This window comes from Thalassophryne amazonica, chromosome 20, assembly GCF_902500255.1.
Source record: "Thalassophryne amazonica chromosome 20, fThaAma1.1, whole genome shotgun sequence".
Lineage (NCBI taxonomy): Eukaryota > Metazoa > Chordata > Actinopteri > Batrachoidiformes > Batrachoididae > Thalassophryne > Thalassophryne amazonica.
In genome coordinates, this window is record NC_047122.1 from 33,482,456 (window position 1) to 33,507,108 (window position 24,653).

The window sequence follows — 24,653 nt, forward strand, 5'->3', positions numbered from 1 at the left end:
GTGTAGCTTATTCGTAGCTTTGGAGGCCAGGCTGGGCGAATTGGAGACTCGGATCCGCACCGTGGAAAATTCTACAGCTAGCCAGGCCCCTGTAGTCGGTGCGGACCAAGGTAGCTTAGCCACCATTAGTTTCCCTCTGGCAGATCCTGAGCAGCCGGGAAAGCAGGCCGACTGGGTGACTGTGAGGAGGAAGCGTAGCCCTAAACAGAAGCCCCGTGTACACCGCCAACCCGTTCACATTTCTAACCGTTTTTCCCCACTCGGCAACACACCCGCCGAGGATCAAACTCTGGTTATTGGCGACTCTGTTTTGAGAAATGTGAAGTTAGCGACACCAGCAACCATAGTCAATTGTCTTCCGGGGGCCAGAGCAGGTGACATTGAAGGAAATTTGAAACTGCTGGCTAAGGCTAAGCGTAAATTTGGTAAGATTGTAATTCACGTCGGCAGTAATGACACCCGGTTACGCCATTCGGAGGTCACTAAAATTAACATTGAATCGGTGCGTAACTTTGCAAAAACAATGTCGGACTCTGTAGTTTTCTCTGGGCCCCTCCCCAATCGGACCGGGAGTGACATGTTTAGCCGCATGTTCTCCTTGAATTGCTGGCTGTCTGAGTGGTGTCCAAAAAATGAGGTGGGCTTCATAGATAATTGGCAAAGCTTCTGGGGAAAACCTGGTCTTGTTAGGAGAGACGGCATCCATCCCACTTTGGATGGAGCAGCTCTCATTTCTAGAAATCTGGCCAATTTTCTTAAATCCTCCAAACCGTGACTATCCAGGGTTGGGACCAGGAAGCAGAGTTGTAGTCTTACACACCTCTCTGCAGCTTCTCTCCCCCTGCCATTCCCTCATTACCCCATCCCCGTAGAGACGGTGCCTGCTCCCAGACCACCAATAACCAGCAAAAATCTATTTAAGCATAAAAATTCAAAAAGAAAAAATAATATAGCACCTTCAACTGCACCACAGACTAAAACAGTTAAATGTGGTCTATTAAACATTAGGTCTCTCTCTTCTAAGTCCCTGTTAGTAAATGATATAATAATTGATCAACATATTAATTTATTCTGCCTTACAGAAACCTGGTTACAGCAGGATGAATATGTTAGTTAAATGAGTCAACACCCCCGAGTCACACTAACTGCCAGAATGCTCGTAGCACGGGCCGAGGCGGAGGATTAGCAGCAATCTTCCATTCCAGCTTATTAATTAATCAAAAACCCAGACAGAGCTTTAATTCATTTGAAAACAGTTTTATTTGTTGTTATCTATCGTCCTCCTGGTCGTTACTGTGAGTTTCTCTGTGAATTTTCAGACCTTTTGTCTGACTTAGTGCTTAGCTCAGATAAAATAATTATAGTGGGCGATTTTAACATCCACACAGATGCTGAGAATGACAGCCTCAACACTGCATTTAATCTATTATTAGACTCAATTGGCTTTGCTCAAAATGTAAATGAGTCCACCCACCACTTTAATCATATCTTAGATCTTGTTCTGACTTATGGTATGGAAATTGAAGACTTAACAGTATTCCCTGAAAACTCCCTTCTGTCTGATCATTTCTTAATAACATTTACATTTACTCTGATGGACTACCCAGCAGTGGGGAATAAGTTTCATTACACTAGAAGTCTTTCAGAAAGCGCTGTAACTAGGTTTAAGGATATGATTCCTTCTTTATGTTCTCTAATGCCATATACCAACACAGTGCAGAGTAGCTACCTAAACTCTGTAAGTGAGATAGAGTATCTCGTCAGTAGTTTTACATCCTCATTAAAGACAACTTTGGATGCTGTAGCTCCTCTGAAAAAGAGAGCTTTAAATCAGAAGTGCCTGACTCCGTGGTATAACTCACAAACTCCCAGCTTAAAGCAGATAACCCGTAAGTTGGAGAGGAAATGGCATCTCACTAATTTAGAAGATCTTCACTTAGCCTGGAAAAAGAGTCTGTTGCTCTATAAAAAAGCCCTCCGTAAAGCTAGGACATCTTACTACTCATCACTAATTGAAGAAAATAAGAACAACCCCAGGTTTCTTTTCAGCACTGTAGCCAGGCTGACAAAGAGTCAGAGCTCTATTGAGCCGAGTATTCCTTTAACTTTAACTAGTAATGACTTCATGACTTTCTTTGCTAATAAAATTTTAACTATTAGAGAAAAAATTACTCATAACCATCCCAAAGACGTATCGTTATCTTTGGCTGCTTTCAGTGATGCCGGTATTTGGTTAGACTCTTTCTCTCAGATTGTTCTGTCTGAGTTATTTTCATTAGTTACTTCATCCAAACCATCAACATGTCTATTAGACCCCATTCCTACCAGGCTGCTCAAGGAAGCCCTACCATTATTTAATGCTTCGATCTTAAATATGATCAATCTATCTTTATTAGTTGGCTATGTACCACAGGCTTTTAAGGTGGCAGTAATTAAACCATTACTTAAAAAGCCATCACTTGACCCAGCTATCTTAGCTAATTATAGGCCAATCTCCAACCTTCCTTTTCTCTCAAAAATTCTTGAAAGGGTAGTTGTAAAACAGCTAACTGATCATCTGCAGAGGAATGGTCTATTTGAAGAGTTTCAGTCAGGTTTTAGAATTCATCATAGTACAGAAACAGCATTAGTGAAGGTTACAAATGATCTTCTTATGGCCTCAGACAGTGGACTCATCTCTATGCTTGTTATGTTAGACCTCAGTGCTGCTTTTGATACTGTTGACCATAAAATTTTATTACAGAGATTAGAGCATGCCATAGGTATTAAAGGCACTGCGCTGCGGTGGTTTGAATCATATTTATCTAATAGATTACAATTTGTTCATGTAAATGGGGAATCTTCTTCACAGACTAAGGTTAATTATGGAGTTCCACAAGGTTCTGTGCTAGGACCAGTTTTATTCACTTTATACATGTTTCCCTTAGGCAGTATTATTAGACGGCATTGCTTAAATTTTCATTGTTACGCAGATGATACCCAGCTTTATCTATCCATGAAGCCAGAGGACACACACCAATTAGCTAAACTGCAGGATTGTCTTACAGACATAAAGACATGGATGACCTCTAATTTCCTGCTTTTAAACTCAGATAAAACTGAAGTTATTGTACTTGGCCCCACAAATCTTAGAAACATGGTGTCTAACCAGATCCTTACTCTGGATGGCATTACCCTGACCTCCAGTAATACTGTGAGAAATCTTGGAGTCATTTTTGATCAGGATATGTCATTCACTGCGCATATTAAACAAACATGTAGGACTGCTTTTTTGCATTTGCGCAATATCTCTAAAATTAGAAAGGTCTTGTCTCAGAGTGATGCTGAAAAACTAATTCATGCATTTATTTCCTCTAGGCTGGACTATTGTAATTCATTATTATCAGGTTGTCCTAAAAGTTCCCTGAAAAGCCTTCAGTTAATTCAAAATGCTGCAGCTAGAGTACTAACGGGGACTAGAAGGAGAGAGCATATCTCACCCATATTGGCCTCTCTTCATTGGCTTCCTGTTAATTCTACAATAGAATTTAAAATTCTTCTTCTTACTTATAAGGTTTTGAATAATCAGGTCCCATCTTATCTTAGGGACCTCATAGTACCATATCACCCCAATAGAGCGCTTCGCTCTCAGACTGCAGGCTTACTTGTAGTTCCTAGGGTTTGTAAGAGTAGAATGGGAGGCAGAGCCTTCAGCTTTCAGGCTCCTCTCCTGTGGAACCAGCTCCCAATTCGGATTAGGGAGACAGACACCCTCTCTACTTTTAAGATTAGGCTTAAAACTTTCCTTTTTGCTAAAGCTTATAGTTAGGGCTGGATCAGGTGACCCTGAACCATCCCTTAGTTATGCTGCTATAGACTTAGACTGCTGGGGGGTTCCCATGATGCACTGAGTGTTTCTTTCTCTTTTTGCTCTGTATGCACCACTCTGCATTTAATCATTAGTGATTGATCTCTGCTCCCCTTCACAGCATGTCTTTTTCCTGGTTCTCTCCCTCAGCCCCAACCAGTCCCAGCAGAAGACTGCCCCTCCCTGAGCCTGGTTCTGCTGGAGGTTTCTTCCTGTTAAAAGGGAGTTTTTCCTTCCCACTGTCGCCAAGTGCTTGCTCACAGGGGGTCGTTTTGACCGTTGGGGTTTTTACGTAATTATTGTATGGCCTTGCCTTACAATATAAAGCGCCTTGGGGCAACTGTTTGTTGTGATTTGGCGCTATATAAATAAAATTGATTGATTGATTGATTAATGTCGCAAGTTTGTAATGCTGGTGCGCTTGAACGCTGCACACTGGGTGTGTTGTGTTTGGGTCACACAGCTGCAGCAAGATGACGTGTTCACAGAAACAAAGTCAACTGGCTGCTTTTCAGTGTAAAATAAATTGTTTTATCCCTTTCTTCCTGGAGGTGATGTTTTCAATGAACTTGTATTCTAAAGGAACAGAAATTACATTGTTTTCTGAGTGTTAATGGTTCTGCACTGTTTTGGATACAATGACGTATTTGTGAGCCATTTCTTTTGTGTGTGTGTGTGTGAGGTTGTTTGTGTTAAACCAAATATCCAGTTTACAACACTGTCATGTTCAGCGAACAAGTGCAGTTTTCTCAAACTTGTGGCTTTTATCATAAACACAAACCTTTCTTCTAAGTGTCCTCAAGATGTTGATCTTTCCGTCCACCCACCAGGTGCACTCCCACCATCACACGCACTGCGGCCAGGAAATATTCAAACACTTGCATGACTTTGGTTTGATCTGCTGTTTAATATTACATTTCTGCAGTGGGATAGAGGATGGTAAATATGTGCCATATTGAGGAGACATGTGTCTGAGTGCTTGCAGATGTGCAGACAGTTTGGAAAGCGAACGCGCAATATATAGGAATGTAAATAATACTGGACATGTAATAATATAACAGTGATATAATGATGCTGTTATGACAGATGTGGTGATTTAGCATCCTATCACGAGCATTTTACCAAGTGAGTATATTTATACTACAATCTATCATCTGGTCATGTGATGTAAACAAAAGCCTTTCAAATGTGCTGTATTTGTTAGTATTTATTATATGGATGTTACTAAAATGCTAAAATCATGGTTTACTCATGAGTAGTAAGAATATTCACATTTTTTGGTAACGCTGCTAATTCTCAAGGTTGGCGCTAGGTTACTTCAGCAAAGTGACCATTCCGAAGGCGAGAATTTGTGCTTCCATGACTGGCCGCTCGGTGATTACACGCTCGGGCTGTATGTTTTTATTGAAATTAGCTGTTTTTTATTGTCTATAACTTGCTTCTAACGGCCAGCTGACAGCTATCATTGCCTGGAATGATGAGATTTATACACCAAGCTGACCTAAAATGAACCTTTGTACATTAAATTGACTTTATTGATGAGTCTGACCCCTTTGAAAAGTGACCAAATTACATGTATTTGTATTGAGTTTGGCGATGTTTTCACCGAGAAACTCCGCCCCTCGAGGTTAAATGCCCGGATGGCCGACCTTGACAGTATTTTTAGTTGAATCCCAAAGATGCTCATAAAGCTTTTCAGTTAGCATAATGCAAATGAAATGTTTTAGCATGATAACATTAGCATATTAGAGGCTTTGAACCTTTCGCCAACTCTGCTGCCGAATGCAATTGACCACAATAATATTCCAAAGTACCTCAGTTAGTATGTTAACATGCTAACATTAGCAGGTTAGCAGTAGTGCCCCTTCTTTCAAATCTGCTGCTCAGTGTAATTGGCCATACTCATATTCTAGAGTACTCTAGTTAAGAACCTAGCATACTAATACTAACATGTTAGCAGTGGCACACATTTCTCAGACTCTGGTGCCAGATGTCAATCGGCGTACTAATGCTACATTCGATATATCACAAAAGTAGAACGCTGGAGCTCGAAAGAATCTCATTTTAGTTTCCCGATCTTTCAGTGCAAAAAGTTAACTTAAGAATGATGTAAAATGAAAAAATCAGAGATGAGAAATTTCTCCAGTTATGGCGTATGAGCTTTGCCTTCTGGTGGTGTCTTTTTTCCTAGCTCCTAGATCACAAATTCCAAGTTCCCAGTTGCCATTGAATGCAGCATAATGCTCATCTGGTTAGGTTAGCATGCACATTTGCATGGGTAGCAGCAGTGCATATTTCTATAAATTGTTAACCATTTGCAGTACAAATCTGAAGTGTTTGAATGCTAATATTAGCATGCTAGCAGTTCTGAACGTTTATCTTGATCAGTTTGCAGTTGTCATGCTATTTTACAATACCTGGACGTGATAGCACCGCTGTACCCTGCCTCTCCCCAGTGGTGGGCACAGTTCCGCTAATCCGCTAACCGATAATTATCAAAGATAATGTTTTCATTATCGGATTAGCTTTTCAGATAACTTTGAAAACCATCAGTGGACTAATTATCTTCCGATAAATTTTGGTCCGATAAATTTTTGACCGCTAATCTATTTTTACAGGCGTGGTGAACAAAGCTTAACAGTTTCAAACATTTATGAAGTCCAAAATCAAAGATTTGAGTCCCTACCTGTTAAATGTTTTGTAGTAGAGGTACAGCTCTATCCTCTGCAAACAGAGGAGAGCTGATTCCAGGAGAAACTGCTCTATCTTCTGCAAGGAGAACTGGTCACAGAAAAGAAAAGATCATTTGTTTTGACCCCATACAAATGTGCTGGCAATATCCCCCAAGTCATCCAGAGGCATACAGTTTTAACTTATTGTTAAAATTTTAACCAAACTAATTTCGGACAAGTTATTTAAATTAACGTCATGTCTGAAGTTTTATAAAGTAAAAATATCAGATACATGTTTTAGCTTTAAAGTAATGCACTAATTTTGAAGGTTTTAGTGTGGACATTGTGTCTCCACAAAGTGCATTATGAGTATCGTCAGCACATTCACGATAGAAGAAATGCATTTGCGACGCTCTGATCAGGCTCCACAAGGACAATAGCATTAAACCCTTTGTATATTGTATCTAAAACTCTTGTGAATATATTCTCTGGGTTTATAGACATTGTGTTTGTTTTATGTAAAAATGCCAGAAGAAGCTCAGGTTGCTTCTCCATTATTTTCAATTGGAATCATTGTGAGCTGCAACACTTCATGTTCTATAACGTCTTGCTTTTGTCAAACACTGACTGTCCTCTTTGTTCCAGAGTAATATATATATAAGATGTCTGAAATTCGGTTTGCGTTTATTAAATTCCGCGCATCTTAAACATAGCAGATACGGACGGATTATTTATTTGGAATAATAAATGATCCGTATGAAAACTGCAAGTTTTCAGGGTCTCTACTGCCATCTACTGGCCAGTAGTGTTCATGGCAGCATTTGCCCTAAGTACTAAGCCTCTGGGCACCAGTAGATGGCAGTGTTCTATTTATTTTGACCCCGGTTATATCAGACGGTTGTCAAGTCAACTTTTTGGCTTAGCAAATGGCTTTTTTTTTTTTTTTTTTTTTTTTTTTACAAATAAAAAATGGCATATTTTACAAAAGCACATTTATATGTAAACACCAACACATACACACCTCACATTAACGTGTTGGTTTTTACATAGAATGAATGAGTCAACCAATCAGTGTTAGCGGAGGCTAATTTATACATAATCTCTTTGGCATCTGTCTGTGTTTGTTACAAAACTTCAGAATTAGTGCATTATTTAAAATTAAAAAATATGTTATATTTTAACTTTGTACAAATGACAGAATTGACATTGTATTGTATTAATTTTATTTACACTTCAAAACCATAAGTCAGCACTGCTTTATTTTCCAAGACCTCCGCCTCACGGTGACACTGCTATTGAGTAGAGAGTTGAGTTTTGCAGCTCCTCTCAGCTGCTTCAGTGCTGGAAGACATGTAGTAAACAGGAGCTTCCAGCAGGGGGCAAGGTGCACAAAGACGGAAGTGCTGACTCATTGTTTGGGTCTGTGGTCATCTTTGACGCTACCAGAAGCAATTCAGCTTGTCAGTTGCAAGTGTACCGGAGGCAATACTGAAAGTTATCGGTTAACTGTAGCTTCCGCTAATTTTTTTGGGTGGTTTATCGGTTTAGCTTCATAAAAGATAATTTTTCAGTTAGCTGATTATCTGTTATCGAAGCTAAGTTTTTGGTTAGCTGTGCCCACCACTGCCTCTCACCCAGTGACTGCTGGGATGATGGAGGAAAAAAAATGCCACACAATTGGTCGCTGACTTCCTCCAGTTGTTAGCGCCACTTTCTGGTAAACAGGTGGAACAGAATGGTAAATAAAATCAGTACTGCGCTTGTGAATTTTCCTTTGTTAGGAGTCTAGATATGCATATGCAGTAGTGGAAGCAAGCAAGATCGTGTATATAAAAGTTATTCTGAAAACTGTTCACAAGCTAGAAATGAATCACCTCCATCAGCAGCTGCAGATGATTAAAAGCTATTATTTGACAAGGAGCAATTCCCAGACGTAGCATGTCATACTGGAAGGGAAGTCCTAAAAACAACCCAAAATCATTTTTGATGACTTCAAGGTGCTCATGTTTCTATGGAAATTATTATTTCATGAGGTCCTTTGACACATTATTAATTTGTCACATTATTTAATTTAAAGAATAGTTTCAGTCTTCCTGTTGTTCTTTTTCCACACTTTTTTTTTATAGTTTTCCTCCTTTACAACAAATTTAAACCCAAATCTGTGCAAGCCTGGCTTGTTTTCAACTCTGTGTCGCCCCCTGCAGGTAATGAGCAGTCGCTTCTTGCCATATGAGACCATAGTGACGGATGCCGTCCTCAGCCTGGATGAAGACACAGTGCTGTCCACCACAGAGGTATGCTGCCGTGAAACAGAAAACCTCTGGGCTTTTGTTTATTTGTTTGTTTTCTGTAGGCTTGTTTTTTGAGAGAAAACAAACCATAAAACTCTCCCTGTGTCCCAAATGGAAACCTCTGATCACATTTTCCCTCGTTGTGAATACCTCTCCTCCTGTTGGTCCCTGGTGGTGGTTCCAAGTTGTGGTTCTGCAGCTCCAGTTTGAATCTGCTCAAAGTATTTGTCTGCTTTTTCATCTCCTGCTTTCTTCTCCTTCATGCAATTTGTAATCATGCTGCACGCATGAATTACTGGAGAACAGCTCCGTTATGTTTTTTTTTTCATGTGCCACGCGGCCTGTTCCTGTTTTTCCCACGGACACGTTTTGGCGCAGCATCATGTGAAGCCAGATGCTGCTTTGAACAGAATTGACTCTCATAAAGGCTGTTTGTGGAGAGGATCAAGATGGCACAGCAGAGCTGGCACCGACGGGAAAAACCAGCCCACAACTAAATCGACCCACGTTTCTCCCATGAAGACAGATGGATCATAATCACAAACATTTCGTGAAGTGAGATTCCGGGAAGCAGGCGTACCAGGCTCACGTCAAAAAGAAAATCCGACAGCTAATACTGCCATCATGTGAGCCCTGCTCCGTCTGGTGCTGCTGTTGAATAACGTGCACAGTTAGAAAAGCGGCAGCAGCAGGTGATGTTTGGCCTCAGGTGCATGTGAGAAGGATGTGAGTGGAGGATGCGTGTTCTTAATCCTGGTCTCTGAAGAGACTTGCGTTTCCTGATGAGAGTTGGAGCAGTGGGATGGTTTTACTGTGGATCTGGATGCTTTAGGACGAGCGTGCTGTGGGTGTCATGGCGTGTGGTGATGTTTGTTGCAATGTGGAGGGGCTGAGGCCCGTTTGATGTTTTTGTCTAATTATTTGATTAAATTCTTTGATCAGCCCCACAGAAGTCGACTGCGCGCCACTGCTTCAGAAGGAGCGCTTTGTGTTTGAAGAGGTTTGGTCTCCGTTGTGTTTTCACCAAAGTGCACTTGAGCATGCTCGTTGTTCTAGTGATATATTCCTCTTTTTGCTTTCATCATATAATGTACGGCAAATGGATAAAAAACAACAAAAATGATGTAATCCAGCCTCAGTTTTCTGTACTAAACATTCGAAAGAAATTAACATTATATTCTTATATGTATTATTTTGTATTCCAGGTGGACTTCGCCTTCACTGTGTGGCAGAGCTTTCCAGAGCGAATCGTCGGTTATCCTGCTCGTAGCCACTTCTGGGACAGCAACAAGGAGCGTTGGGGCTACACCTCCAAATGGACCAATGATTATTCCATGGTGCTGACTGGAGCTGCCATCTACCACAGGTACGTTACCACACAGAGGAGAAATATCTTCAACCAATTCGTAAGTCTGACATTAAAGATAAAGGGGCCATAAAACAATGGGCTTGTGACCAGAGGATCCTGAGTTCAAAATCACTATGGGCCCATGGGCGAGGTCCTTAAATCCCTAGGTGCTGCTGGTGTGCAGTTGCGCACCTTACATGGCAGCATGCTCACATCAGCGTGTGTGATTGTGAGGCATCACTGTAAAGAGCTTTGTGTGTGTTTCAGATGGAAAAGGCTGTAGAAATGCTGTCCAATTATGCAGTGGGAAGATGTTAGTAAGGAGAAGGTAACAAACAAATTAATGTTATGCGAGGCCCAAAAAGCTCTAAGAGTAAAGTGCTTCTAGTCAGCATTGAACAGACAAAATATCAAAGAGGAGCTAAGTGTGAGCATGTTTACCTCACTAAACATAAATAAACTTACCTTGGTCCTGCCATCCTCCAAGTTGTCCTCAGGCTGTCCCACAAAGTGCAGCTAAGTTAAGTATTGAATTTTATGAAATTTACTCCCTCTCTTTATTCAAGAGCATATGAAGGTTATTTTGTCTCTGTATTTAAGTGTGGTCTTTCAGTTTGAGAGCAGGATTGATTAATTTTGCTTGTTCTTTAAGAGCCAGCATGTCCTCATTAAGATCTTCTTCTTTTATAGCAGTAATCACATAGCTCAGTGGTGCATTACTGCCACCTTCTGCTCCAGAATGTAGATCAGACAGTACCTCATTCAGATCAGCGTATACAAGAGCTGCCTATCATGTGTGTAAATGGCATCATCTTGTGGCTGCAAATTGTACTCCAGTAAAAGTCTAATAAAAATACATTTCAAAATTGGGTACAACTACCAAAGAAACAAGTGACATTTTACTCACAGATTGCGCCATAATGCTCCATCGAAGATTAAATTTCAAAATTTCCTGCTGCTTCTCATCTACAACCCCCAACCCCTCATAAATTCTGGATACGGCCCTGTAAAATGCAACATTGCTTTTAAGGAAAAGCCCATTTGCAAGCAGAGTAGTTGATCCACTGCTCACCCTCCACATAGTTTCCGTTCTCTGCCATTTTCTGTTCTGACTCTTGTGGTGTGTTTCTTGTGTTTTACGGGATCAGAGCTTTGCTCTCATCTGCTCCAGTGAGTAGTTGTCTTTGTTTTGATGCTGCACTTTGATGTGGTGATCTGCAGATCATAAAAGTAGGTGTGATGTTCAGTGGAGCCCCGTCCCTGGAAACCAGTGTTTTGACACAAAAGACGTTCCTGCAGCAGGGTGTCCCGTTGTTCCTGCGTTTAGTTACACTGCTGCCCTGTCAGCTTTAATATGCTCTCATTCTGCTGTGATGGCAGTCTATTAAGTTGAAGTCAGCCAATCACTGCAGCTTGACACTTAATCACTTTCAATAAGACAGCCATTCAGTCTGTCCAGGGAACATGAACAATCAGTTAATCAATGACAAGAGACTAAATTGGGAGATTTCACGGGAACATAAAGGTGTCCACAGGATGGTGATGTATTTAAAGGACCACGTCCACGTGATTTTGCACAGGTGTCATTCGCTATGAAGCCACAAGAAAGCTGCGGGAATGCGCACATTTTATTTAAATTTGCTGCATTTAACTCTGAAAGCATTTTCTGGCTCAGCATCATTCCAAACACGTGCACAACACGTATGTTGCCATTAGAATATAAAATAACCATCTATCTGCTGCAGCCAGGTGAAGCGTGGGCATCCCCTGGACCTTTTTAAGCCACTGGGGTCCTCATGGATCATGCACAAAGAAATGCGCCACAACGCCAAAATGTCGTAGCTGAGAGGTAACCACTCATTTGACACAATCCATATGACTTAAGGTCCCTCCTATACTGAAAAATCAAGGCAACATGAAATTACCAAATCTTGCAGTTCATTGAGTGACCACTTGAGGCTGGCTCCAAAAGTGAGTCACTCCTCAATGTTACTGTAAACTGCTCAACTTTACAGCAGAAATTAGCATGTTTACAGCCTGGTACAAATAAGGGTTTGGTCTCTATAAGTTGTTGCCACACTCAAGACAATTGTATGGGGGTGAATTTTTATACATCAGTTTAACCTATTTGAAGCCATAATAATTAGGGGAGTGGTCACTTTGAGTGACAGATGGAATGTGTCATTGTTTTTAAGGGCCCTGCTTGTCCTTTTTGAGTGTTTTACTACAAATATCTGAAACAAGCGCTCTTGGCATTAACTCGATTGTACCTGCAGTAGTGGTAAATGTCCACCAGGTAGAGATATTGCTCCATTTCAAGAATGGTAAATGGAATGCATTTATATAACGCTTTTCCATCTGCATCAGACGCTCAAACTGCTTTACAATAATGGCTCACAGTCACCCCAATGTCAGGGTGCTACCATACAAGGTACTCACTACACATCGGGAGCAACTAGGGGATTAAGGACCTTGCCCCTTAGGGCCCTGTCCCACTGGCGTTTAGGAGGATTTGCGCATGAAATGAGGAGACAAAAGCTGAGCGTCCGCAACAAAGGTGGGCGGAAATGACAAATGTCCCGGGGTGGATCAGCGTATACATGAGGAGGAAAAGCGGATATAACAGGAAACAGAAGCGAAGGCAACCGCGGAGGCGCCCCCATGAGGGGCACAGCGGCCGTGATGCACTCGCTTCATCCGTGCCCACTCTGTCTGCATGCGCGACATACCATTTGCGACCGTGATGTGGCCGTGCTGGGCACGCCTCATATCTGTTTTGCACGCTGTCCCGGTCCGCCGCCAAGCCGCACCAACCCGTCGGTTGCGGATATCAGCGGATGACAGGGGATATGCGGCGCGTTGGTTGTGTATGTCCTGCGTATGTCGTCAGTATGTGTTCAGGCAGTGATGCGGATCTCATCCGCAGCAGGATTTTTGAGCGGCTCAAAAATCCTGGCTGCGGACATGCGTGCCTCTGCAGATGATCACGGACGTGTTCGGATGGCGGGCGACTCATACAGGAATGTTACACGGTTATTGCGGTTGTTTGGCGGATGTGGGCCACTTTTGTGCGCATTCCTTCCACAAATCCTCCTAAACGCCAGTGGGACAGGGCCCTTAGTGATTTTCTGGTCAGGCTGGGATTTGAACCAAGGATCCTCTGGTCTCACGCCCAACACTTATCCACTAGACCATCACCTCCCCTTGAAGAACCTTGAGTATAGGCTTTTGTGAGATGCCGCGAATGACCAACCTGTTGCTCATATTACGTAGTAGATAATATGGCTCATTACATAATTACATTTACTAATGGACTATTTAAAAAGACTGTGTGCTCCAGTCTTTCTGTTGAGTGAAATTTTAGTTTTTAATTTGTATGTTGACCTCAGTAACTCCACCATTACCGAGGTCATAATTTGTAAAAACCAGGTCCCAAGCCATCCATCATCCCCCCCTCGCAAAAGTATCAAATAATTATTAATAATGAATCAAACACCTGAACAAAGGTTAGCCTGTTAGCATTAGGTACAAGCTGGGTGTGTGTTCAGGCTTTATTTGTCCAGCTCAGGTCACACCCATTTATTGGATGGATGGGAGATGGGCGGAGTTAATCAATGCAAAAATGGCGACATTTGGAACCACCCGTTGAGTTTCCAACCACTTCTTCAGGAAATCTATGGGAGACATTACAGAGGGTTGTCTACTATATTTACAGTCATTTTGGCATCTTTTAGCATACAAAGTGACTATGAGATCAAATAAAGACAGACATGCCTATCAAGTTGCTCATGTAGAGTTGTTGCTAATTGCAGGGTCCTGGTTGCCACTAATACCTTTTTTTAACATGGAGAGTCAGCGAGTTGTTTCTCAATTTCTCTTAAAAGATGATTAAGTTCAACCAGATTTTCATAAACTGCAGGAGACCAGAGCGACACACATTGTACACACAGCTTTTCCTTGCTTTTAAACCTTTTTGGCACAGTTTATATGCCTAAAATGTTTCCAGAGTCCCTACATGAACAAAAAGCAACTCCTCTTTGGTGACCCATGCCATTCTGTGCTCTGATCAGGTATTATCACTTCCTGTACACCAACTACTTGCCCAGCAGTCTGAAGAACATGGTGGACCAGCTGGCCAACTGCGAGGACATCCTCATGAACTTCCTGGTGTCTGCCGTCACCAAGCTGCCGCCCATCAAGGTCACCCAGAAGAAACAGTACAAGGAAACCATGATGGGACAGGTAAGACTGGCATTTAAATCCTCCTCACGCCTGGAGCAACGTGACGCACTTAGTTAGTTATTTACTTATTTATTGTGGAGTCTTTCATTTTGATGACTCATTAGTGCGTGGCAGATTTTAAAAGAGGTGCTGCTCGAACGTGGGACAGCTGCCAGTAGAGGAAATGAATGGTTTTCAATCAAGAAAAACTCATTAGCAAACTTGCAACCTTGGATGTAAAATATCCACGTTATATAATCCACTTTGATATTGTCCTCATTTTTATGTAAATCCTCATTGCAGCTGGAACCCGTGTTGCCCCCCCCCCCCCCCCCCCGTCATCTGTGTGTGATAGTCCTTCAGTCAGACCCAATTCTTGCTGCTTCCTAAACATTATGAATTATTCTTTTAATGTTCTTTGGTAAACAGAACAAGTCACTCAGTGCTCACACACACACACACACACACACACACACACTGTCGGTGCCATACATGTAAATTTGAGTTTGATAATTATCATTTATTAAGAAATACTCGTGTCAAGTTTCATTCTATTGGTTGAAGCTTGTCTGAAATTGGACCATGATTGCACAAAAAAGAAAGAAGAAAACTTACTTCATAAGTTCAGATGTGGTGAACTTTGTCCCCACAATCCTGCTCAAAAAGTCCAGTAAGAACTATAGGATTTCCCCCCCATAGGAATCCTGTAGAAATCCCTATAGTAATCCTATTGGACCACTGGAACAGGAATAAGCGGGAGTAGAAATGGATGGAAGGAATCCTATCAGTGAATCTTGTAGGATTCCTTTAGAAGCTTAAAAATAATACTGGACTCCCAATAGGAATTTCTGTGCAATTCCTATCCGAGTCCAACAGGTTTTTCTTTTTCTTTTTTTTTTTTTAAGATCAGAATCCAATAGGATCTTGAATCCTATTGGATTCCTTTCTGACCTTTTTTTATTGCTATTATTGGGGAAAGAATATGATTGTCTTTGAATATGATTGGCCACACTATCAAATTACTTTTTTTCTAAGCTTGTTTAGTATTTATGTTGCAACAGAAGTAACATGTTGCCAGGTTTGTTGACCTACATCTACAGTCTAAAATACATGCTAGCTGAGCAAACATACAATCTCTCTTCCAGCTGTAAGCTTTTCCTTTATGATCACTTTTCTACTTCTGTCAGAAAACTTGACAATAATCTGCCCCACTGCAGGCTAGACTGCAGGTGTGCATTCGTGGGCATGTGAGTAGCACTGATGCTTCACAGCAAGAGGGTCATGGGATCGCTTCCCATCCTTTCATGTGGAGTTTACATGTTGTCTGCCTGGGTTTCCTCCGGGCAGTCCAGTTTCCTCCCACAATCAAAAACCTGCTTTTTTAGGGTCTGCTCCATCTCTGCCGCTGACCAAGGATCCTCTCCATTTGGAGTTGGTCCCCAGGCGCCGGACTGTGGCTGCTCATTGCTCCTAGTGGTTGTATTGTGTCTAACTGTAATTAGGATGGATTAAATACAGAGGACAAATTTTGTTGTATGTGTACAATGACAATAAAGGCTCTATTAATATTATTAATGCAGTGTAGTGATGAGATACAAAGATGTGTGCGAAACATCATTTCCGTCCAACAGTGACTTACATGACAGAAGAGCCAGTGTCGCCGACTGAACGGTTCCCTCTAAATATTGGTCCGCCCTGCCTTCACTGCACATGATCAGAGCACCACAGCAGCACGTCTGAGTCTGACTCGCTACACCCAAAGTGATCAAAGGGAATAATGTGATTATTAACCATCAGATGACAAACTAAAACCTCTTAAATCATTCTAAAGTCAGTTTTAAGCAGAAACGAGACAATAATCGGTGAATCACTGCTGACGCTCCGAAATGACGTAGGCGCAACAGCATGTCGGATTCAGACATGCTGCTGTGGCACTCTGATCGGTCCCTCATCTTTTCTGATGAAATAATGATGAATTTATGTGGAAATGATTGTTGTACAAAAGCTTCAGATATCTGTTGCTGAGATAGATGATGAATGGAGGCAGCTTGAAGGAGAAAAGGAAGCGATAATCTGTGAATCGCTGCTGATGCTCAGAAATGACGCATGCACAGTGAAGGATCGTTCGGTCTGCGACACCGGCATAAGTTGTTTTTTGTTTGTTTGTTTGTTTTTGTCCGGTATAGTGCAGTGAACGTATTTGCTAGCAAAGGTCTGTAGCCATAACGCTTCTTCTTCCTCTTTCTCTCTACCAGTCATCGAGGGCTTCTCGCTGGGCCGACCCGGACCACTTCGCCCAGCGGCAGACCTGCATGAACAAATTCGCCAGCTGGTTTGGCGCCATGCCGCTGGTCCACTCCCAGATGAGACTGGACCCTGTCCTATTTAAGGACCAGGTCTCTATCCTCCGTAAGAAATACAGGGACATCGAGAGGCTCTGACAGGACCGGCGCCCCCTGGGGGGAGACCCCACGCAGGGGGAGACCCGAGAAAGACTCGGTGGAGAGTAGAAGGAGTAGTAGGATTACGGCCGGCTAAACGGGGAGCGATGCAGCTTTGTCTTCCACTCAGCACATTGCCAATGACCACAGCGCCACCGCCGCCGCCGCTGCTGCTGTTGCTGCTGCCGCTGCCACCAGGACTTGATGTGGGAAGGGACAGGAAACGAGCAGATGGTGTTTGGACATCAAAAATATAAACAAAACACACAGACACCGAGAAGTACACAAACTGATGGACATGCCAAACAGTGCTGTATGTTTGCAGTGTGTGTACACACACGCAGCACACACTACAGACAACCGGAATCCTTTTTTTTTTTTTTTACTACTTCTCCTGTGTTCTCTCGGCACGCATAGGACGGCAGAAGACGGAAGGTGTCAGATCGCAACCCGACGAACCACAGATCCACCCAACAGGAAACCTTCCCAGTCCACATCAGGACACATGACTGGACTCACGAGCAGCTCCGTTCTCCTCAGAGACATTTACAGTCAGCAGTCTTTCATGTTTTTTGAGGCAGAAAAAGGTAAACATAGTTACCCCGAGTTGTCATTATAGCAAAGCTATCAGCACGGCCTTGAGCCGCTTTGAAAACATCCGTCCTATCGTTGGCTCGTTCCTTTATGCGCTGGTTCCTGTTATCACTATGGTAAGTTAGAAAAACATTTCATATCACATTCTCCTCTCACGATCATCACAGCAGTTGCACTTTTCTCATCTATTATTTTCTTCTTTCGCCAACTTTTTATTCCCCTCCTTCAAATTGTGTGCGCGCAGAACCGTGAAAAGTTAGTTCACCTGACCAGAAGTCCAAGCGGAGTGGAGGACTGAGCGGACTGAACATTTCTGGGTGAAATGGAGCGGAATGTTGCATTCCCACCCTGAACTCATTTTGTCCATTTGCTCCTCCTGCGTGGTCTCGAGAGCGCTGTCCACGCAGGAGGGCCGTAACGGGTCTTTAGCGCGTGGAGTCATGTCACAGGCGTGCCTGCGCAGCAAGAGCATCAGTACCAATCCAACATGAGGGTCTGCCTTTAAAACTGCTTATTGCATGTCACGTTGCCGACATCAGTTTGGCTGCGCTCTCAAAGCATCGCCCGGTTGAAATATTCTCACCATCAGTACCCCCACCCCCTCCTCCCCGCCGACATATCAGAGGACCTTTGAGCCATTAAATTGACAAAAGGTTTTCTCCTCCATTTGTCTGGTAGAGATACATTTAAGCTTCAATTAGGTTAACCCATCGCATTTTGGAGTGACATTTTTGTCCCCTGGGGGGCAGGATGTTGATGAAACACGAACATTATGGCTCATCGTGTTGTGAAAGCAGCGACCCACGAACGTGACCTGACCGTTAACGCTCTCGCCACGGGAGGACAGCTCTTTCCCCAGCCCGCCCCATCTGACTGCTGCCATGTTTGAACGACAAAATCCCACTCATGTTGCTATTGCACTCGCATCATGAGGCCTGACCTTTTTGGAAAAAAAAACAACCCTAAATGACTTTGTTTTTGGACGTACAAAATGTCAGAGCATTTAATTGTTTTCAACTTATTTGAAGAGATTTACCCATCATATCTGTGTTATCTTAAACAACATCTCAGCATCAAGCTGACCAACAATCTAGTCTCAATGACCCAACCACTTTTTTATTTAAAAAAAACAAAAAACAGAGACACTTAGAATATGTAGATCAGTGGGATAGTAATTGAGCTATGAACATGCAGACCTGGGTTCAATTCCCAGTCACTTCATCTAAATAGGTACCAGCCTTAGCTGAGGAAATAATCTGCTATGGACTGGCATCCGCACCTCCAGAGGGCGTCGTAGACTCTCATCCTCTTCACATTGCAGAATTCAGGAATAAGCGCCAGTGTACTGATATGGGATTTACTTCAGTTGTTTCCAAAACAAAAGAGGGGGTCAAGATCCAGGCACAAGCTGTTCTTACTGAGCACTGGGTGCTGACTGGTTGCGTGCTCTTGTGTCATCATCGTAACCTGGTCGGAGAAAATTTTAGCTGTTGATGAAGCAAGACTCCATCACCAAGTATAATACAATTTCGAACAAAAATAAGTCTAATGCTCATAGTTTTTGTTGAAGTTATTGTTTTGCTACGACTGCGCCCTTTCCACGGCGCCCTCTGATGGTCACTGTTAAAAAGCATGCGTGTCATCAGTCTGTTGTGTCTGATTCCTGTGGAGGAGTTCTCACAGATTGAGGTCAAGTCTACCAACACTTCAGTATTTATGTAGAACCTTTTCACAGGGAACTAGCACTACTCCTTTGTCTGTCGGAGCCAATTATCGTGACTGTTGATAAAAATTTTTAATTTCATCATTACGCCACTTCCCATTGTGCAATACTTGATTCCAAGTTCATCAAACACCAAATACTGAAAGACTTTAATGTCAAGTTGAGGAATTGTCAACCAAAAGGGCTTTCACCTTCTCTACTGTACCCACGCCCTTGTGTATTTCACGTTTTTATGAACCACAATGTTATAGTTGTTGGAAAATCATCATCACCCCTGTGGGCAAAGACCACCAAGGGGCTTATTAGAATTTGTTTTTTGCTTGTTTGTTTTTTCTTTTTTTTCCCATTTGTATTTTGTTCATTTGTCCAGAAGATATTTCAAAATCTATTGACGTTTAACAGACCCCTAATAGATACAGGTGAACCCTGTTAACTCGCGCAAGTTGGGGTCCACAAAATCAGACCAAGAGTTATCTGAAACCACGAGTTAATGAGGTTGGCCAAAAAAAAAAACCTTAGAATCAGTTATATAGTAGTCTAAATTTTTTGGGGTCCACAAATCAACCGTGAGTAAAAGCCGAAACGCGAGTTACACATATGCAAGTTAACGGAGTTAACCTGTATATACAGTACACACAAAACAGAATTCAACCTTAACCTTTAAAACATCATGACTGAGTTTTCAACAGCATCTAGTTTTCAGGTTTCAAACTACAACTGCTTGAGCTGCGACTCTACTACAGATTTGTGCAAAAATTTGAATGTTATTTTCAGAACGTCAACTAAAATTAATTGCAAAATGACAACTGCATTTTGTCATCTTGCGGGAGCCTCGCGAGAATGCTGTCACACTAAATATCAGCATTTCATTATATTTTTTAATCCAGTATTGGTGTAACATCATCTTATTGCATTTAAGCAAGCTCTGTGTCTGTTACTTCATCCTCACATACTATGCCATGTATTGTAGATTGTCATGTGACTTTCTGTACATCATGTGACCTGCAACCGTGTGGGGGGGGACTGTTTGCATTGCAGTTTTGCAAAATAAGGCTTTTCAAATGATCTCAAAAAACACCTCATGTAAGTGTCAAAAACCTTTTGCGATATTCAAGGTTTTTTTTTTTTTTTTTTTTACAAACTGCCCGTGTTTTAAATTCACTACTTAAAATTGTACAATTTAGAGGGAAATGGAAACCTGCCAAATGTTTAGTTTTCATGGAGGTTTGGCTTAAATTATTGAATGAACGTTGGGTGAACTACACATCACTAATCCTAATCATATCTATTATAATCATGTTTAAGTAGGATGAAGGCAGAACATCCAAGTCTATGGTGTTAGGTCCACAAACGTCACCGACTCCTCTGTGCAGGCAAAGGCACTCGGGAACACGCATAAATTTGGATTCTCCCGCGTGATCCAACTCGCATGGGTTGCAATCTGAAACCTTATTGCTAGATAGTGTCAAACTCCATCATGCCATTTTAAAAGTTCTAAAATCTACATTTAATTATGGTAGCGTGTCTAAAAAGACCATGTAGAAATAACTCTTTTTGTAGTAGCCCACTTTTTCTGACACTGAGATAAAGGTCAAGTTAAAGGAACATGTTCCAGTAGTCTAACTGAGCCCCCAGACTATCTGGTCACAATCTGGAGCAGGTTAGTCCACTTCCTGTCCAGCAGTTTGCTTTGGATCTAGCAAAGCTCCCATTGCTCGCAGGACACGTCAAGAAATTGTTCCGTTTGTGATGTTCTATCCTGTAGTTCCTATAGCAGGAAGGAATCCTGGACTAGTGACTCAGCAGTTATATTTAGAACTAATAACACTATTCTTTGGAGAGAAAGGCTGTAAAGCATAAAAGCCGCTTTTATTGAGTATGTCGACACTTGATTGAGCTCTGAGTGTTTTTAGTGGCTTTTCTGTCAGGCAGAACCTGAGAACCCAGAGTGTCTGTTCATCAGGATTTGTCGTCAATATCAATGTCACATATTCAATGACTGTCTTATTGTGAGGCTTTCATTGACTTTTTTTAAATTGAGTTTTATTTAAAGAGTATTTTTAAGCTTTTACAGTGTCAAGAAAAGTGGCATTCTTTCTTAAAAGTGTCACATCCAAATAAGACCACAGCACGACTGCTCTGTTTGAAGAACTGCATTAGAAAACCTTTTTTCGTTTTACCTCAAGTCATTAATTTCAGTCTCATGTTTTTCATTTATGTTTTGGATATCTGCTCATAAGACTTAAAGTGTGGAGGAGATATTTGTAACGCATTTCAACTGCATTCGTTGAGCTTTGTGTTTATCTGCAGAAGTGACATTGGGGAGAAAACGTTTCTCCTTACTTGGTCTGCACATGGTCACCATTTCATCATCAGACTGCTGCACTCTTAAAATCCATATCAAGCCTTTTATGTCTGTTTGTTTGACTCACGATCATCTCAAGAGAATCGTCCCCGGCATTCAAATCCCTGTGACTCTCAGCACTGTACTATACATAGACGTATTTATTTTTAATTTTGGGGAGGTTTTTTAAAAGTCTGTATGATTTGAGATGATGTGGCAAGAACGCAAGACTGATGCTGTATTGCTGAGGAGACTCGATGGTATTATGTGATTTTTTTTTTTTCTGCACATTAATAGACAAGTACGGTCCACAACCTGCACTGGTTTTCCGTGAAAGCATCCATCACACCTGTGACATCTGCCCTTTACAGAGACAAAACAATTTCGACATTAGTTTAAACGCTTTAAAAGAAAAAATTACACATTTTGGATCTCAACAGGAGGCACAATGCAGAATCTAATCCCGATTACGTCAACTGTAACAGAAAATAGGATCCCCTGCACCAGATTGAGAAGTTTTCAGATCTGCCTCTACGTCTTCTCCCCTTGTGGACAATAATGTATTTGAAGCTGACAGTCTAAAGGCTCGTTTATGCTCAGCGTTTTATACGGACACAGACGGACCCTAAACAAAAGGAGACAAAGCAGACCATTACCAACGGCGCAATATTTTGACGAAAGAGTTATATAAGCTCGCGAACCTGAATGCACCCAAATTGGACCATTTTGCAATGGTGCAAGACTCCTGGAAGTGCGCAAAGCCGCGGTCCAGAAAAGGAAGCATTGTTCAAATTTCCAAACCTTTTATGTAGTTCACAAAATTAAGTACTTCAGCCCAATTTATGCTACTCCGTATCTGCAACAATGTAGCTACGCAGAACCCTCCGCATTGTTGCAAACCCCCTCTGAGCCAATCTCTGTAACCTGCCATGCACCTCCCAACAACTGTAAGTACTCGTCAAAACAAAGAAGACCACACAGGCTGTGATTGGTCCGCTAACTGCATTGTTTCCAGAATCTCATTTTTCTGGTTTTACAATCATTGACTTTCATGGAATAGTAGATCAGTCTTAAAGAAAAACATAGCAGTCGCTACCATTCTGGTGGTGAATTGCATTGAGACACCCACCAACCCTGATAGAGAAGTTCAAAAAGTTCACGACTGTGTCAAAGTGATTGTGTGGCCACGGAGTTACAGAGTAGTAGAAGTATTAAAAGGCCTTAAAATGAAGTCATTTGAAAGGCTGCTCAGTAGCTGAAACAGGTTTGAACCTTGTTGACACTGGAAGTGCGCAGGGCCCTTGCAGAAATGGTGGTCAGATTCAGGAGTTAAAAAAGAAAGATCTGACTTTCCTCCGGTTCGTAAACCACAGTTAACCACTAATTTGTCTCATTTGCAGTAGCTACATTATTACAACCTCTTCAACTGTCACCATCTTTGATGTCAGAAATCTCGAAAGGGTCTGCACTGCCCTCTCATGGTTGTTTTCCTGAACATCTGTGACAATGTAAAAAAACGACTGGAAGTATGTGGACAGTGACAGTTACACCATTGGATTATGCGGCTAGATTTATGCATGTAAACAGATCATAAATGAACTTTAAATCACTTCGTTCACAGTTTTATTTCAGTACAGAAATTTTGGGCTCAGTCACAGGGTGAAGGATGTAATATGTCAGAGAAAACCTCTGCACAAACTAAACTCTGTCACATCAGCCGTTTTGATCAAGAGAAAATTATGCAAGTTTTGATTGTGCATTTCAACACAGATTGAAAGTTTACCCAAAGTTGTGCCAATAAGTTGGTGCTTGTAGTGGCAGCAGCTTGTGATTTACAAACGAGTCTGTTCTTGATTTGTGCCTTTTATTGACACTTGAGTTCTTGACATGCCGAACGTCATCTATCCTCCACTTATTTCCAGTAAACGGGCAGTGATGGCGCCACATGCAGGACTTTAATAGCCCTGCCATCTTGACACTGGATGACTCACTCGTTCAAAACACCCTGTTCCATTGTGTTTGGACACGAAGGCAAAAATGCATGACCACTTGTGCTGTCACTGATTGGTTATATGAAAGAGCCAATCGGCAGGTAGAATTGCTGATCTGTAAAGACTCCTGATGCCTTCTCCTCCCTCCTACCTTGTAATTAACAGAAGTCTTTTTATAGAGGTCACAAATTAAATAGATAAATGCCAATTTTGTAAGAATGATTTATTAAAAAATAAACTCATATTTGATGATAACTGTATGTCTGTCTGTTCTTTATTTTGTCTACCACTGAGGATGTGATTTGTTTTTAATTCTAGAAGGAATACTAAACTTTTATGCAATGGGGACATAGTGGATGTTGTTTTATCTTTAAAGCTGAGACGTGAATAATTTAGGTGATGTTACAGAGGGAAGTTGTAACAAGACAAACATTGACTTTTTAAAGGTACCGTGAGGGCTAAAGCTTCCAGTTTTAATCTAACTGTACAAAATGTTAAAACTCTGCTATATCTTTCAGTTCAGTAAATTATAGTCCAGATCAATGATTCAGAGCTAATCCAGTTTTATTCTCAGAACTATTCCCCTCACACTAGTAATAACATTTTTTACCAATAGCTGTATAATATTTATATGTTGCGGACATGAACGAGCGAAGCTCTTCGGGATCTCACCATGTCATTTAGGTCCTTCAGACTTTTTTTTAAGTAAATGCTTTAGGGGTGCATTAGCATGGCTAAAACCTTTTTCGGGTCGAGAACCATGGCCTCGGATTCGGAGGTGCTGATTTTCATCCCGGACGCTTCACACTCGGCTGCAAACTGCCCCAGTGCATGCTGAAGGTCCTGATTTCACGAAGCCAACGGAACCACACCATCCGCAAACAGCAGAGACGAGATTCTGTGGTTCCCAAACCAGACCCCCTCTACACCCTGGCTGCGCCTAGAAATTCTGTCCATAAAGATAATGAACAGAACCGGTGACAAAGGGCAGCCCTGGCAGAGGCCAACATGCACTGGAAACAGGTTTGACTTACTACCGGCAATGCGAACCAAACTCCTGCTGTGGTCGTACAGGGACCAGATAGCCCTTAGCAAAGGACCCCGGACACCATACTCCTGGAGCACCCCCTCTAGCTGCCACCTTATCATGGTGGGGGAGTTTGCGTACCTGGATGATCCTA

General features: G+C 41.9%; 1 protein-coding gene across 1 annotated transcript in view; it reads left to right on the plus strand.

Moving 5' to 3' along the window:
• ext1b (exostosin glycosyltransferase 1b) overlaps positions 1 to 21,699 on the plus strand; it is a 313,407-nt gene extending 291,708 nt beyond the window's left edge. Inside the window, exons 8-11 of the mRNA XM_034161301.1 lie at positions 8,724 to 8,813; positions 10,016 to 10,176; positions 14,229 to 14,400; positions 16,635 to 21,699. Coding sequence (XP_034017192.1) covers positions 8,724 to 8,813; positions 10,016 to 10,176; positions 14,229 to 14,400; positions 16,635 to 16,820 — 609 coding nt within the window. The 3' untranslated portion in view covers positions 16,821 to 21,699. The remainder of the gene's footprint in view (positions 1 to 8,723; positions 8,814 to 10,015; positions 10,177 to 14,228; positions 14,401 to 16,634) is intronic.
• Positions 21,700 to 24,653: the final 2,954 nt, after the last annotated feature.